General features: G+C 38.4%; 2 protein-coding genes across 3 annotated transcripts; one reads left to right on the top strand and one right to left on the bottom strand.

Moving 5' to 3' along the window:
• The first annotated feature begins 2,412 nt into the window (after positions 1-2,412).
• On the top strand, positions 2,413-10,329 carry LOC148407834 (cyclic AMP-dependent transcription factor ATF-1-like). Of its 2 annotated transcripts, XM_088441854.1 has the most exons (5): positions 2,466-2,668; positions 7,804-7,957; positions 8,680-8,826; positions 9,442-9,550; positions 9,616-10,329. In XM_088441854.1, exons 1-5 carry the CDS (start codon positions 2,663-2,665, stop codon positions 9,758-9,760), a joined length of 561 nt encoding a protein of 186 aa, XP_088297980.1. In that variant the 5' UTR covers positions 2,466-2,662; the 3' UTR covers positions 9,761-10,329. The 2 variants fall into 2 exon arrangements, with proteins under 2 accessions (XP_088297979.1, XP_088297980.1); XM_088441853.1 differs by having other exon boundaries at positions 2,413-2,668; positions 9,442-9,767.
• A 538-nt stretch (positions 10,330-10,867) lies between these two features.
• LOC148407833 (MORN repeat-containing protein 3-like) lies at positions 10,868-14,306 on the bottom strand. Its single transcript, XM_088402154.1, has 7 exons — positions 14,192-14,306; positions 14,022-14,113; positions 13,718-13,874; positions 13,473-13,630; positions 11,778-11,934; positions 11,290-11,474; positions 10,868-11,196 (listed from the first exon to the last, which is right to left on the bottom strand). Exons 3-7 carry the CDS (start codon positions 13,860-13,862, stop codon positions 11,131-11,133), a joined length of 711 nt encoding a protein of 236 aa, XP_088258280.1. The 5' UTR covers positions 13,863-13,874; positions 14,022-14,113; positions 14,192-14,306; the 3' UTR covers positions 10,868-11,130.
• Between the last annotated feature and the right edge of the window lie 123 nt (positions 14,307-14,429).

Genomic DNA, 14,429 nt, shown 5'->3' with positions numbered 1-14,429 from the left:
TAGGCAATATTGCGTAATGACAGGAATTGTATTTCGATTTCTCCTGAAACAATTAACATTTCGGCATAGATTTGAATCTCTTAAATATAATTAAATTACTTCACAAGACAATTCATTCTATATTTAATGTTTTTTTTCTATACTGTGTGTGCTTGTTTGTTTTTTAAAGTTATTGCACGTGTGAATGTGTTCGCTCCACGATATCGTTTCAGAAAAACGTCACCAAAAGATTGCGTCACGCCATGCTCCTGCACTTCAACAATCGTCTTCATGGCTGAATTATCATTACGTGTGATCATAATAATAAAGTGGACATGTGCGCGGCACACGCCCATTTTATCTATTTATTTTTTCCTACAGAAAGAAATTTAAACTAAAACACGATCGATGCCGTTTCGAACGACCGGAACCGGTGTCCAAATTACTGAATATATTAAAGCCCCCAAACAAAACAGGCGCAACTTTTGAACGCCACGTTGATCCACGGCCATTGTTGAGCGTCTACGATACGCGTTGTCTTACTTTTTGCAGCGCGAAATGACATGGTTGCGATCGTGTTATGTGCAACTAATAAAAGTTCATACGCGACACACTCACGGACTCACAGCGTCGGAATTAATAATGACACGTTCAAGTATGCGTAAATGGAATAGTTACAAGAAAAAGGAAAACGTGTTTGAGGCGATATTGTTAGTCGGATTCATACATATACGTCCGACAGGGACGATATGCTTCAGATCATTCGCCGGGAGGCTCACTTATGAAGATTCTGGACTTGCGGAAATTACGTTAGCGACAGTCAAATTTTATTTGTCTTTTTTTCCCCTCTTCCGATGATTTTGCAATGATACCCCAGCTGTGTGGAATACACGTGCCTCCTTGGATAATGTTTTATTTATTTTCCTCTGGATTTTGCATTTCCAGCGACATGACCCGGAAGTACTTCGAGGGAGGTTGTCTGAAATTTAAATATGCTTGGGAACTGTGTCCCGGCGCGACCTTTTACCCACCTTTGGCAAAAGGTTAAAGGAAAGAGTTAATCTACCCATAATCCTTTATGGTGGTGAAATTTCCTATCAACGTGCCGTCATTTACGTGCTGTACGTCAATCGCCTTGAGAATTGCACGCTTGCAGACTGGACGTCACCGATACTCGCCGTCACAGGGTGACGTCGTGAGGCAAAATGGATTTTTATTCAAACAATGCTGTCTTGTCCTATGTTCGAAAGGAACCCACTTTTTTTCCTTCACGTCTTGACCTGATGACGCTTTCCGCAAAGTTTAAGGAAATGTCTTAGGTCAGGAGATGTGACCCCCGCATGACCTTAAATGACCCAAGCAGTTTGGCCTAATTCGTTTAACACTCAATTTTTTTTCCGTTGGAAATGACTAATGTGAGTCAATCACACGTCTAGTACACCCCGCGAGCACCCTCCCCAATCTTATAAATTGTTAGTGAAGTTTGCATCGTTAAGATTCAAGCAATTTATTGTCATATGTATAGTTGTACCATACAATGAAATTCTTATTCTGTTCACTTCCCCGCAGACTATATATTCCATAATTGAGCAATAAATAGCGATAAACAACAGAGACAACGGTGCTAATAATGTAGTCCAGAATCTCATGTATTGCAAAAAATTAAAAAAATATATATAATAGTGCAAGCTATTTATGCGTGCAGTATTTTAGTTTGTGAGGGTTTTGTTGAGAATATCAGTAAATAGTAGGCTTCGTATTTTTTTCCCTTCATGACTGAAATGTTTTGTTTCCCACTTTAATAATCATTTGACTTTTTTTACCTAATTGTTCGTTTTGTCACGTGATTCAGTCTCAAAGTTGCAAACTTTCAAACGTTACCATACTGTTCAAATCTTTAATAAATATGTATTACTTCTGGTAATAGTTATAACATAAGATATAGTTATATTGTAATATAAACACCTCGGAATTCCCACAGGCCATCAACATTTCACGACGTTTAATTACAATGCTAATAAAGTTGTGTCGAATATGTACGATGAGTAAAAAAAAAAAAAGATCTGTCCCTTTTAAGCAACACTTTTATAAATGTTTATTTAATTTAACGATCTTGCATTTCTCCTGCCATAGCAGTTCAGAAGAGGACACGCACATTCATTCACAGGGGAATTGACGTACCAATTCATGTGCGTATTCATTCATATCTTGAATGATTTCGCAATTTACGTGCATCGCACGTCATACAGGTGCCATACAAGTCTTACGTCAATTGCTTAAGACCGCATGTTTGATCATGCAGTCCGCCAATAACTTTCTTTGTATAGACATTGTCGCAAACAAATGACAGAAAAGAATCACATTCAAACACGCAAATGGTTTCATCTTGATTTTTTTTAACCGCGGAAATTCGAGTTGACGCATGAATCCCGTGACGTCCAACAAAGTCTTCCTATATGGTAAAGTTGAGGTGTAATAAGAAAATTTACATTTAGAGCTTTGGTGACATAAGATGCGACGCAATAAACAGGCCGGGTTGAAAGGAAGATTGGCCTTGCGATGTAATTTTCGGTCCGATTTGTTGTTTTTTTGAAGATCATGTAGGTTTTTTGTTTTTTTTTTTACGCACAAAGGGAAAAGGACCCATGTGATACATGTGTTTTGGCACCGTTCACTTTCAGCTATGGATGTGAGTATCACTACTGCACGGGAGTCGGGCGTGACAAATGATTAATTATCTAGTTATTTGTTTTTGTATTTTTTTTTTTTAATAAGTAATGGAAGGCATGGGGGCAAAAGGCGATGTTGTTTTTTTTTTCTACACTTATTTTATCTACGGGCGCGTTACACTGCTCATTACACCATTCTTAAATGTATATACCGTTATAGATATCCGGTGTTTCAATATTAACAAATAAAATGTTTTTTTCCCATCTAAATCATCAGATTGAATAATGCGCACAAAATACGACTGCTGTACGTCGGTTTATTCACAAAATCACAAAAATAAGGAATAACTACTTTTTTAAAGAAATCTGCATACCATTATTTTATCTGTGCTAATTATTTTCTAAATTTATTTTCTTCTGTAATTCGGATGCGCTAAATTATAAATAAATAGGTCCACCATTCGAGTGTGTATATAAGATAACATATATGCATAATATGCAATTTTACATTAAAAGGAATCCCATATTAAAATGAGGAGGGTGACTTGGTGTGGGTTCAATTTAGAAATACGGAATTAATACACGGATTTTTTTTTTTCTCTTGTATGTAAATGTGGGTGTCATATAGGATGCATATGTAAGAATTTACAGTAAAGCACTGCGCGCACCGTTGAAATACACATGGAATCAGATTCATCCCTGAATAGTATCAAACAAATCAATATCTTCTGGAATCAAAATAAAACTTTTGCGTTTTCTAACAAAATTCTGATTTATGCCCAAAATAATCAAACGTTATTATGTTTCAAACAAACAAATAAAAAAAACCTTAAAAATCATGAAACTTTTGGTTTAAACGAAAAAAAAAAAAAATTTGAACGTTCCTCGATTTCCCCCGAGCACTTTTTTGACTTGTACTTTCGACTTTTACGGGTGGGCGGGTCTTTACGAAGATGACTTCTCATTGGCTGCATTGATTGGCATTTCCCGTGACACCGGAAGTCTTTTCCAGCCGCTTGCCTACCAAAACAAGATGCAAGATTTAATCATGTAAGTATCGATGTGGTGACATAATTATATTGGTATAAACCGAGTGTTTGGCGAAATGTTGATATGAAGGCGATCGTTTTGATGTATTAATAGATTTTGAGCTGAAGCACATGACATAACTTTAGGTCAAATCCCACACAAGCCACATTGAGGTTTTTCTCCATTTTTTTATTTTTTATTTTTTTTTACACCTGGACACACTATTTGAATTAGCAGTGTGAAATAGTAGCCAATCTGCAGACCCATTACTGCAATAACATTTTTCAACAGCCACATGCATTTTGGGGTAATCTAGAAGCCCGTATCTTAGTGTTAACATTTGGAAAATAATGCAATATTCGGTGTCTGTTTTGAGTTCTATAAATTAGGGTTTATTATAGTATGTATAGGGATATTATTTATATCAAATTTTGGTTCCCTCTAAAATGTTTGCTTTGCACGAGTGCGTTACCTGTTTGTTAATGTGCACGATGGAGTAAACAACACCAATGCATGGAAGAATCTTGGTCAACTTACACCTATGTTGACTTACCGTTAAGTAACACATCGTTTTTTTTTTGCACCTCTGTACTGTAACTCATATCTGAAATTCACCCAGATGGAAGAGCTGAGGATGAAGATGTCCATGGAATGATGCAGTAGTTGCCTGACAACAAATACTTTTTTTTAAATTTTAAACGTCTACTTGTGAACGAGTTTGACCAATGATAAAAAAATAGCAATACATTGTTTATAGAATTGCAAAATAAAAGGTAGACTGCAAGCTTGTGTTTAGATTGAAAGTTTGTGAGAACACAGGCAGTCAGTTAGACAAGGAAACAGCTTTAGATCAATTAAAAACAAAACATGACATGCACTCTCGCATTAGAATCGCTTGCAATATCAATACGAAACAGTCTGCATTAGGTTAAGTAAAATTGAGTTGATAAAACTTTTGATTACCACATTCTACTTTTTTTTTTTTTTACTGCCCGTGTGCTTGGAGTTAGCAAAGGGCAAATGAAGCTTTACAGTGTTTTGTGAACCGGTTATATTTTGATAGAGGTTCAAAAAGAAGGCGCTTAAATAGCAAAGTAGTGTGCTTTTAGTCCTTAGTTGGACACAGTGCTCAGAAAACAAACTATCATGAAGAAGTTTGATGTGAAAATTAATAACCTAAAAAATTGTTGCATGCGTTTTTGACTTAAAAGGACCCGCATCATGGGAATTCAACTTATTGGGGCCAAAAAATATTACAAAGATTCTCATCTCAAACACCCTTGTTATTTTGCTTTATTGATGCATTTCTAAGACTTGCGGCGGCGTTCTCTCATGTGACATCCTTAGTCGGTGCAAGAGTAAATACACACCCACTTTATACAAAGGGATGTTCATATTTGGGGGGCTAAATTCTGAACAGTTAAAACAGACGGCCAAGTATGCAGTAACATTTCATTTATCGCAAGGTTTTGCAGTAGAAAGTGTTCCAGGCGGCAACAATATCTTTCTGGCGGAACAGAGCCGGATAATCATTATTACATAATTCACCCGCAACATTTGTTACGAGTGGTGGTTTCCTGAGGAATGAGAACTAGCGAGTATTACTGCTGCGGTCTCTTGACACATAATTTTGCTCTGTTGGCATTCTAGTTTATTTCTATGTCTGTGAAACATCTGTTTTTGCCTTCTCATTCACTTTGCCTCTGTTGTTTCATCATGGCTGTCTGCTTTCAAACAATGCCACGTTGAGAGAGTTATGAGACGTTTGACTTCCTGGTTAGACATGTCAGTAACGAAAAAACCCTCATTATTCATTCATTCTATGAGCCCTTTTATTTAGTCTCAAGTATGGGAGGCCAAACGTAGGTATTTACAGTACAATACAATTTTTAAGTACACTTCCCAACTTCTGATCATAGATGAAAAAAAAACAAAACATGCCCAACTCATACATGGCCTTTATTTGGAATTTGGATTTGGTAGCTTAAAAGTGTATGAAACATCAAAGAATTGTCACAGCTTTAAGATAACAGTGCAAGTACCTTGGTAGAACTGTGATGAATTAGCCTCGGACAACTCAGCTGACAGACCTCGCTTATGGCTTCGAGCACCGAGGAGTTGCTTGATCCAAACACTCTGAAGATGGTTTTGAACAAACAAAAGTCAGCCAACGGAATGTGATGGCAAATTAAAATCATGACATGAATCTATGCAAAGCCGCCAGTGCACTGTATCGTTAGCAAGCGGCTCCAATAACGTTATTTCCGGTTCACAATGCCGCTCACGGGAAGTATTTTCGTCCCATGATTAAAAATAGATGAGACTCTTACTGTTTGATTAGAATAAATGTTTACCGCCTCGTGGATACGACAGTTTCATTAAAAAATATATAAATAAAATGTAGTCAAATGTGTGTCTTACACTTGAAATATGCATATATAAATCTTGGCACAAAAATACTGAATGTGTGTGTTACACTTGAAATATGCATTTATAAATCTTGGCACAACGGGAACGTTCCACTTTTTAAGATGTATCAGTCACAAGCAAGCGTGTGATTTTATTCAGTCGGCGAATACAATCAGATCATCCTCTATTTGTTAATATGATGCTAAACAAGTGGCTGTGTTTCTAACATGTTAGCCACATAATTTTACCATTTGGCGTCGGCTTCCCGCGTTTAGGTTCAAGTCATTAGCAGGTAGGAATAACTTCCGTTTGCACAAGAGAATGCCTTCCGAAACAATGCAGCCAATGAGAAGCCTTCCTCATAAACTCCGCCTACTCGTCAAGTTTAAGTCTAAAGTAAAAGTCCGATGTGTTTTTCCTTTGAACGCAAAAGTTTTCTTTTTAAATCCAGACGTTTTTCGTTCCAAATCGAAACGTTTCATTTGATTCCTGGAGTTTCTCGTTTGAAGACAAAAGTATACAGATTTTTTTCGCCACTAATTAGATTCCATAAATCCTTAGCGAAAGCGCAACAGCATCCCTTTTCCACCTATGATCAATGAGCTCGAGTCAAGAGGCAACATCGAGTTTTGATGATCTAAGCCAAGAGCCGTTCTACCAGGCTCCACCCGACTATAGAGGTAGTCAGAACTATAGCAAAAAAAAAAAAAAAAGATTATAAAGCCCCGCTTTATTGGCACAAAGTCGGGCTTTCTGTCAAGGTAGGATTTTTGATCAGACATAATTTGTTTACTGCCTTGATAAATTATAATTGCAACGTGTGTGTGTGTGTGTGTGTGTGTGTGTGTGCATATATGCACGTGTGTGTATATTGTGATACATAAAATAAAGGACATTAAATCTAATATTGTAAAACTCAGCACCCAAAATGTCAATGCAAAAAAAACAGCAGACCTTTTTTTTTTTTTTTTTTGGTCGCTGACTTCATTGTTGTTGTTATTATGTTTTGGTCTGAACTCCGTTATGGCTAATGACCACTTTTAAAGTATCCCGACGGTCAAAAAATTGACTACATAAAGAATATTGGATAATCAGCCAGTGAACATTTTTTCCCTATTTTTTTGAGAGTTGAAACAGTTGAGAACTCATTCATATCGGTAATGATTTAGGGTTCGCTCGGACCAAAATTAAAATTTTATATATGTAGCAAAGTGTATTGGAAACCCAGCAAAGGTTCAAGATTTTTATCAAAGCTTTCAGATTTATCAAAGCTATTGCAAGACTGAGTCTTCTGTTTTGTTTTACAGTAAATCAAATTTACAACCAAAGCCGCTTGCAAAGCGCTTTACATTGGATACCACGTTTTTTTTTAAGCGTCTTTCAAAACGCAGTTGAGCAATTTCTATTTAACGACTGTGTTGTTGTTTTATAACAAACCAGTAATACAGCATTATTTTCATTCTCTTCCAAGTATACTAAAAAAAGAACAAAAAATCCATAAAGCAAGCATGGTCAGTTATGTTCTGAGTTTTCTTTGCTACATCCGGCACAGGATGTCTTGAACCTGTTCCAGGGGTAGAGGGGGCGGGGATATATTATTCCAAGACTATGAAAGCATTTGGAACTGAAATTAGTTCTTGGAAGTCGGCTGGAGGCACGGAAGTGACTTGGGTTTTAGCCTGAATTGCTTTTCCAAAGACTGTCTTTTCTTTTTCAGCCTCCTCAATCTCACGCTTTAAACACCGAGGGGACACAGACGCTGACAGCCATGACGACGATCAACCCGCAGACGCTTGCTCCCGAATCCAATGCCTTTGGCTACTATCAGAACATGTGGAATCATCCAAATAACTATTTCCCTCCCATACAAGGTAATTTCCATCATCAGTTGTCATGAAGGTTGGACTCAGGAATTCAGGGGACATGGACACTCACTGAAAAAAAGTTATTTGGGTAAGGAATTTAACGTTAAAATACCAATGACTGACTTTAGCATGATTGACCTTGCTTCAAGCTCCAAAAGACTTTTTTGTTTTTGAAGGGACAGAGGTTTTTTTTTTTTTGGGTGGTGGGGTTGCAAAAGCTACAGTGTGTATCACCAACTGAACTGAAACTGGAAATTACATTCAATTGCCCAACATGATTTTTATGAGGTTAGTTGCCTTGAAAATTTGAGTTGCTTTTTGGGCAAGCGACTTGCTTGCTTTGCTAACTAGCTTTATCTGGTGGCTAGCTAGTCCTTTGTCATTTTTACTGAGGTGAACGACTTGGGAGAGTTTTCCTACATTTTGCGACGAATTGTCGGCCCCAAACCTTTTCCGTCCGATTGGGGATTGTCATACGCCACAGGACAATTCTTTTTAAAGACCTCAAATATCTGACTTAAAGTGACGGTGACCCCAATGACATCACTGCCATTGTAAACAACCACACCAAGAAAGCTATCACGCAGATTTGTAACAAAGTGGAGAATAACTCTTAATTTTCTGTGTCAGAGCAACATCTCGGATGCATTTGTTTTTAAATGCCCGACCAAGATGTCAACTAAAATATTGTGTGAAAAAAAATGACACACTTTTCTTTCATTTTAAAGGAGGTCCTTTCTGTTATCAGAATGAGGGAGCACAGACGGTGGCAACAATGGCTATGCCAAGTACACAACCAACACAATCTCTGCCCATTCCATACTGCACAGAGCGGCAGGATAACCTGCAGATGCAATTTGCTCAACCGCTTGCAGGTACAAATACTGAACTGCTTTAACGGCACATCCACCTATGTTCTGGGTTTGAATCTCCATTCGGGCCTGACTGAGGGTTCCCCGCCTCTCCCTCCCCTCGACTGGGATGGGCTCCAGCTCGGCGCGATCTTAATGAGGATAGGCGCTTACGAAATATGCTTTGAAATCCAAAAATAGAGATGGGCTTTGAAACGGGAGTACGTTTGTTAGAAAGTAAATCTAAATTTAAAACACGGCTTTTAAAAGGAAGGAAACATCACTGCCAGCCGATTTAAAATAGAAGTCCGACGTATATAGCCGTCAACGGCAGTGAGTGCGCGAGTTTATTCGATGCACGCTCAGTAAAAATAAATCTGTAACGTGTATAGTCGTCAATGGCAGTGAACGAGTCGGTAAAAACTACGTTTCGAATTCCCCGAGGCGAATCGGGAGTGCGTTACTTGCACTTTAGATGAAATAAAATCGGATGTCGCGTCGCCTCGATCGAGACTGGATAGTTCCCGTAAGACGGCATAAAAAGGTGACTCGACTGGACTTGAAACGAAATTCCCTGACTTGCAATGCATGTTTTTCTCTCTTTTTCGCTCGCAATTTTAACATTTGCTGGTTTGGCAGGAGACATGACAGCCACGCAGCTGCAATACGCCAACTCCATCCTCCCGCAGGGCGTGGCGCAAGGCAGCGGTCCCCGCAACCAATCGGAACGCAGCTTGATGAAAAACAGGCAAACGAGAAATGAAGTTATCGGTTACCCGTTTCCCGGTCTAAACACATTCGCTACCTTTGCAGGGAAGCCGCTCGGGAATACAGGAGGCGGAGAAAGGCTTACGTGCAAGGCTTGGAGGAACGCGTGGCCAAACTTGAAAATCAAAACAAGGCTCTGAAGGAGGAGTTGAAAACCTGGAAAGAAATGTGTCACCACAATGGCCCTTGAGGTTATCCGAGGGGCCGCCTGGACCGTAAATTCTATTTTATTCATTTACTTTAAAAAAATGCTGCTATTGGAGGATGCCGAGGAAGGAAGACGGCCATCTCGTTGACGCGCCGCCGAGCCACGAGTGGTTCGTGATTGGGACAGGACCGACGAGGAAGCCGGGTTGAAACCAAAACTGTCTTTCCATAATACTTGACCTGCTCTGCTGTCAGAAGATCACATATTGTACCTAACTTGGGGGTATAGCAAAACTGCACTGTGCTGGCTCACATTTGCGCCAAACTGCTGTGAATATTTGTCAGAATTGTATTTTAGAATTTATATAGAGATATATATGTGTTCCGACTATATACCGTTATATATATTTTAGAATTACATAGAAAGTTTTTTGTACTGTTGTAGAAGAAATCGTTGCCACACGAACGGAAAGTCTCGGTACGGTTGTGGAAGAAATTCTTGCTATACGAATGTAAAAACATGGACATTTGTGAAATTCATGCTGGTAAGCGAGTCTTGAAATGTTTCTCTGGATTATAGGGGTCGTCGTGTATAAAACAAATTAGCGCTGATGACCTCGTGGCCTGTTTTCAGAAAAAAAATTTCGGAGGCTAAATCATTCACTTGGCACAAACCACTTTGAATGACAAATATATATATATATATATATATATATATATATATATATATATATATATATATATGTATAGGCCTGGTAAACAAAGGATGACCCAGGTTTTTTTTTTTTTTTTTTTTTTTTTTTTTTTTTTTTTTACATTTGCTGTGAGCCACATCAGTTTTTGGTCCCAAGATTTGTTTAGCAAGAGTAAATAACTAAATTAAATAAACATGTGTACCAGGTATTTGCATTTTGTATGTTTTCTAATTTAGCCTGAAGATTTATTCCGAAATTGTTAGTGAAACTTCTCCAATTTGTCATACTATCTGGTTTAACTACTTGGAATTTTTATGGCTATGCCAAAATTTTGGCACTCTGGCAAGCTTTGAGGTTCTTTTCCAACATTTTTGGTTTGCACCTGCTTTACGCAATTAAACTATTTCAGACCAAGAAATTCATGTGCTGTAACAGCTTAAGGACGGGTCAATCTCTGGATATTAGTGCATTTATTTCATCTTTATGGGTCTTTTTTGGTGTAAACATGACTCAATTGCGGGAGGAATTTGAAGAAAGAACTAACCCCAAATACTTGCTTGTAAATGGACCAAAATGCTGCCACAAACAGAGTCATTTCAGGTAATTGTTCATATACGAAAAGGCAAATTTTAAGTTCTTGTCGGTAAAAAGTTTTATGAATTCACACAGAAGAAAACTTGGCTGGAGCGAGGACAAAATGATGTTTCCTCGTTTCACTTCAGCTTTCATCAGCGTATACTGACTCGGCTTCCGTTAACACCATTTGCATATCCACTAGTGTTACCTAAAGTTAAAAAAAAATAAAATTCTTGGTTTCTAGTCACTACTTTGCAACAATGCACCTTTCAATAATGGATAATGCAGCGCAACATGTTACCTGTGGAATTGGATACTTGGTCGGGTACAGCGCTGTTTCCCTGCCATAATCGGACAGAGTCCCGCATTTTGCATCGCCGTCTACCCATAGACCTTCATAAATGAGACCTTTATCGGCATAGTAGAACTTTCCGTGACCGTTTTTCTTGCCGCCCTTCCAAGATCCTTCATACCAGTTCCCATTGGCTGCAAAGACAATTTTTTAAATTGGATCTTTAAACCCATGTGCCCGTGATGAATTAAAACATAGGTGTCGAACTCCAGTCCTCGAGGGCCGGCATCCTGCATGTTTTTCGGTTTTCTTTCCCCAACACACCTGATTCAAATGATTAGCTCATTAGCAAGCTCTGCAGGAGCTTCAAAATGATCCCAATCATTTGAATCAGGTGTTTTTGAGGGAAAAGGTTTGAAAACATGTAGGATATCGGCCCTCGAGGACTGGAGTTCGACACCTGTGATTTAAAAAAAACAAAAAAAAAAACCACTTACCAAACTGTATTACACCCGTTCCATCTTCCTTATCCCATAGCCACTCCCCCTCATAAAGATCACCACATTTATAGGTGAGTCTCCCCCAACCACTGCGATTGTCCTCGCTCCACTCTCCCTCATAAGTTGCATGGGTATCGAAGAAGGAACCGTGTCCCTGCAGAGATTCAGAGAGAAAAACGAGTCATTTACACCATGGTGGAATCAACCATTAAAAGCGAGAAAGCTCGGGGTGAAATAACCAAATACTGAATACTGTAGTGCGTGCACATGGGACACACTTGCTTACCCATTTGGAGAACAATTGACTGATTTTTAAATTTCTAGTTTCAAGATTCCAATCTCAGATTCCTTTGTTTTGTTTTTAATTCATTCCGACCAAGACTTTCAATCATTCAATCCCAAAGACGTATTTTTACGTCTCTTTCAACAGTCCAACCCCAGATATTTTATCAATGTATTTATTTACAAAGAAAATGGCTGGTATTTAATGAGTTTACGCCAGTTATTCTGCAAATCAGTACCTGTGATTGAATGTCTGAAATCTGTAGCAACGATATATAAATATGGACTTGGAATTGAACGAGTGAATAATCTTACGGCATGGTTAAAACCTCAACAAGAAAGTTTAAGATCAATTTAACAAATATTACCAAATTAAATGCAGACATGAATGCCTTGGTATGCTTTTATTTTGAAGTTGCTCCCGGAAACACGTCGCCGCGATTTATTATTCACTTGACTTGTCTTTGTATTGTTGATTTGCCACTAGCCCATCACCAACCGTAGGTTCCCAGAGTCCCGACATATACCAACGTCGTTCTGAAATCACGTTCAATCGCCAATTAAGGGTGTTAAAAAAAGTATTGTATTTTCCGCACCACAAGGCGCACCTGGATTATAAAACACATAGAAGCTACAGTAGTTGCTGTAATTGCGCTATGCATCCACTGGATGGAGCTGCACTGACGGTAATGCCAACAAAACAATCAGAAATGAAGAATAATGATGATTAGTGGAAAGAGAGTGGAAAGAAATAATACCCCTTTATTACATTAAAAGACTGTTTAGATCAATGCAAAGATGCATTAAGTTATTACAGATACTGTTTAGTTGATTTAAAAAAATTCTGGATTTTTTTTTTTTTTTATAAAGCACTTTCTCATGACGATAACTTGCGTTAATTACGCCTTGTCCCTACATACATTTCAAACAGGGTGTTATAAAAATTGTAATTGTAAAAAAACACATTTCGAACTGAAATTCTTTCCCCCCCAAACTCATGGTTTATGCGCTGTATGAGGTGCACCTGATTACAAGGCAGCGTAAGGCTTTCATGTGTGCCTTATAGCGCAGAAAATACAGTAATTACTCTTACACTGTAGCGTCTAGCTATATTTATCCGCTAGCTAATGTACCTCATATTGATTGGCGAGCATTCAGATTACTTTTCAAAATGATAATGCACACGTTGATGCTGAAAGCTTGGCAGTCGCCGTTCCTACTGATCACTTTTGAACAAACCGGGCTAACTCAAACGCCTAAATGTTCTGTGTGAGCACATGGGAAATACTTTGAGAGGCATTCGTCAATTTTTTCACACCATAACCGAATGTGAAAAAATTGGATAACGAATAACGATACTGTATATTTCGCGGGTGAGATATGGAATGCGTGACTCATAAAAAGACATACGTGTTTCATTCCATTTTTCCATTCTCCACAGTACTGCGTCACATACATCTTTGTGTCTGGTCGGAGGATACTAAAGATGCCATATCCATCGTGTTTCCCAAATTTCCACTCGCCATTGTAAAGTGCACCAGTAGACTTCCATTCTTGGGTTCCCCAACCTTTAACAATCGAGAATCAACAATTGACACAGCGAACACGGCACATAGGCAAGCAATTTAGGGGCAAAAAAAACACCCAAAACTCACCGTGTTTTTTATTATTCAGCCACTCCCCAGTGTAGTTATCTCCATTGACCGCATATATCGTTCCACGAAGCCCCGATTTCTTGGCTTTGTTATCAGATACTGTTGAGCGGGGCAAGTTTAGTCGAGCTTTTTTTAGGAACGGCATCTCTGGAGTCACCTGTTTAGCACATGTTTTTACTAGCTCTCATAAATTCATTTTTCTGTGAAATTTGCGCATATATTACAAAATGGATCCGTTTAAAAAATACTACAAAAATAACTGATCGATTGTAACTATCTACACTATCAGAGGTGCAAATCATACCTGTGAAGATGAATGAATTTAGCAACAAGCAAAAGCTTGATGTCTGGAAGATGGAGTTAATAAACTTCATTCAAAGCAGGTGGTCAGGTGCACTGTGGGAAACGTACATAGAATGAATGGTATGATTGCAGCATCTGAGGTTTGTGCTCAAAATGGACAAACATAATCACCTGTCGGAATATAGAGAAGTGTGGAAATATGCTTGGTGTATGTGAGAAAACCATTTTAACATGGACTGTAACCTTGAAGGTATCCCTAACATGAAATATTGCAAGCGCCGTAACAGCAGGTTTGTTCAATATTAAGCGATGGCGTAACAAAGCCTCAAAGTCTGTGATGGCGTATGATGTAAGGGTGTGACGAAGGCTTTGACATCATTTAGGGCTTTTATTACAAGGATTATTCATT

The sequence above is a fragment of the Hippichthys cyanospilos genome, chromosome 19 (genome assembly GCF_059441005.1).
Source record: "Hippichthys cyanospilos isolate Australia breed blue-spotted pipefish chromosome 19, RoL_Hcya_1.0, whole genome shotgun sequence".
Lineage (NCBI taxonomy): Eukaryota > Metazoa > Chordata > Actinopteri > Syngnathiformes > Syngnathidae > Hippichthys > Hippichthys cyanospilos.
The sequence above is the reverse complement of the archived record's forward strand: the minus strand, read 5'-3'. Positions and strand labels throughout refer to the sequence as shown.

Coding starts and splice junctions, on each gene's coding strand:
- LOC148407833 (XM_088402154.1), bottom strand. CDS start 13,862: ATGCCGTTCCTAAAAAAAGCTCGACTAAACTTGCCCCGCTCAACAGTA. Junction 13,631..13,717: donor GCTGAATAATAAAAAACACG/GTGAGTTTTGGG, acceptor CGATTGTTAAAG/GTTGGGGAACCCAAGAATGG. Junction 11,935..13,472: donor GGAAAAATGGAATGAAACAC/GTATGTCTTTTT, acceptor GAATCTCTGCAG/GGACACGGTTCCTTCTTCGA.
- LOC148407834 (XM_088441853.1), top strand. Junction 7,958..8,679: donor CTATTTCCCTCCCATACAAG/GTAATTTCCATC, acceptor TTCATTTTAAAG/GAGGTCCTTTCTGTTATCAG. Junction 8,827..9,441: donor ATTTGCTCAACCGCTTGCAG/GTACAAATACTG, acceptor CTGGTTTGGCAG/GAGACATGACAGCCACGCAG.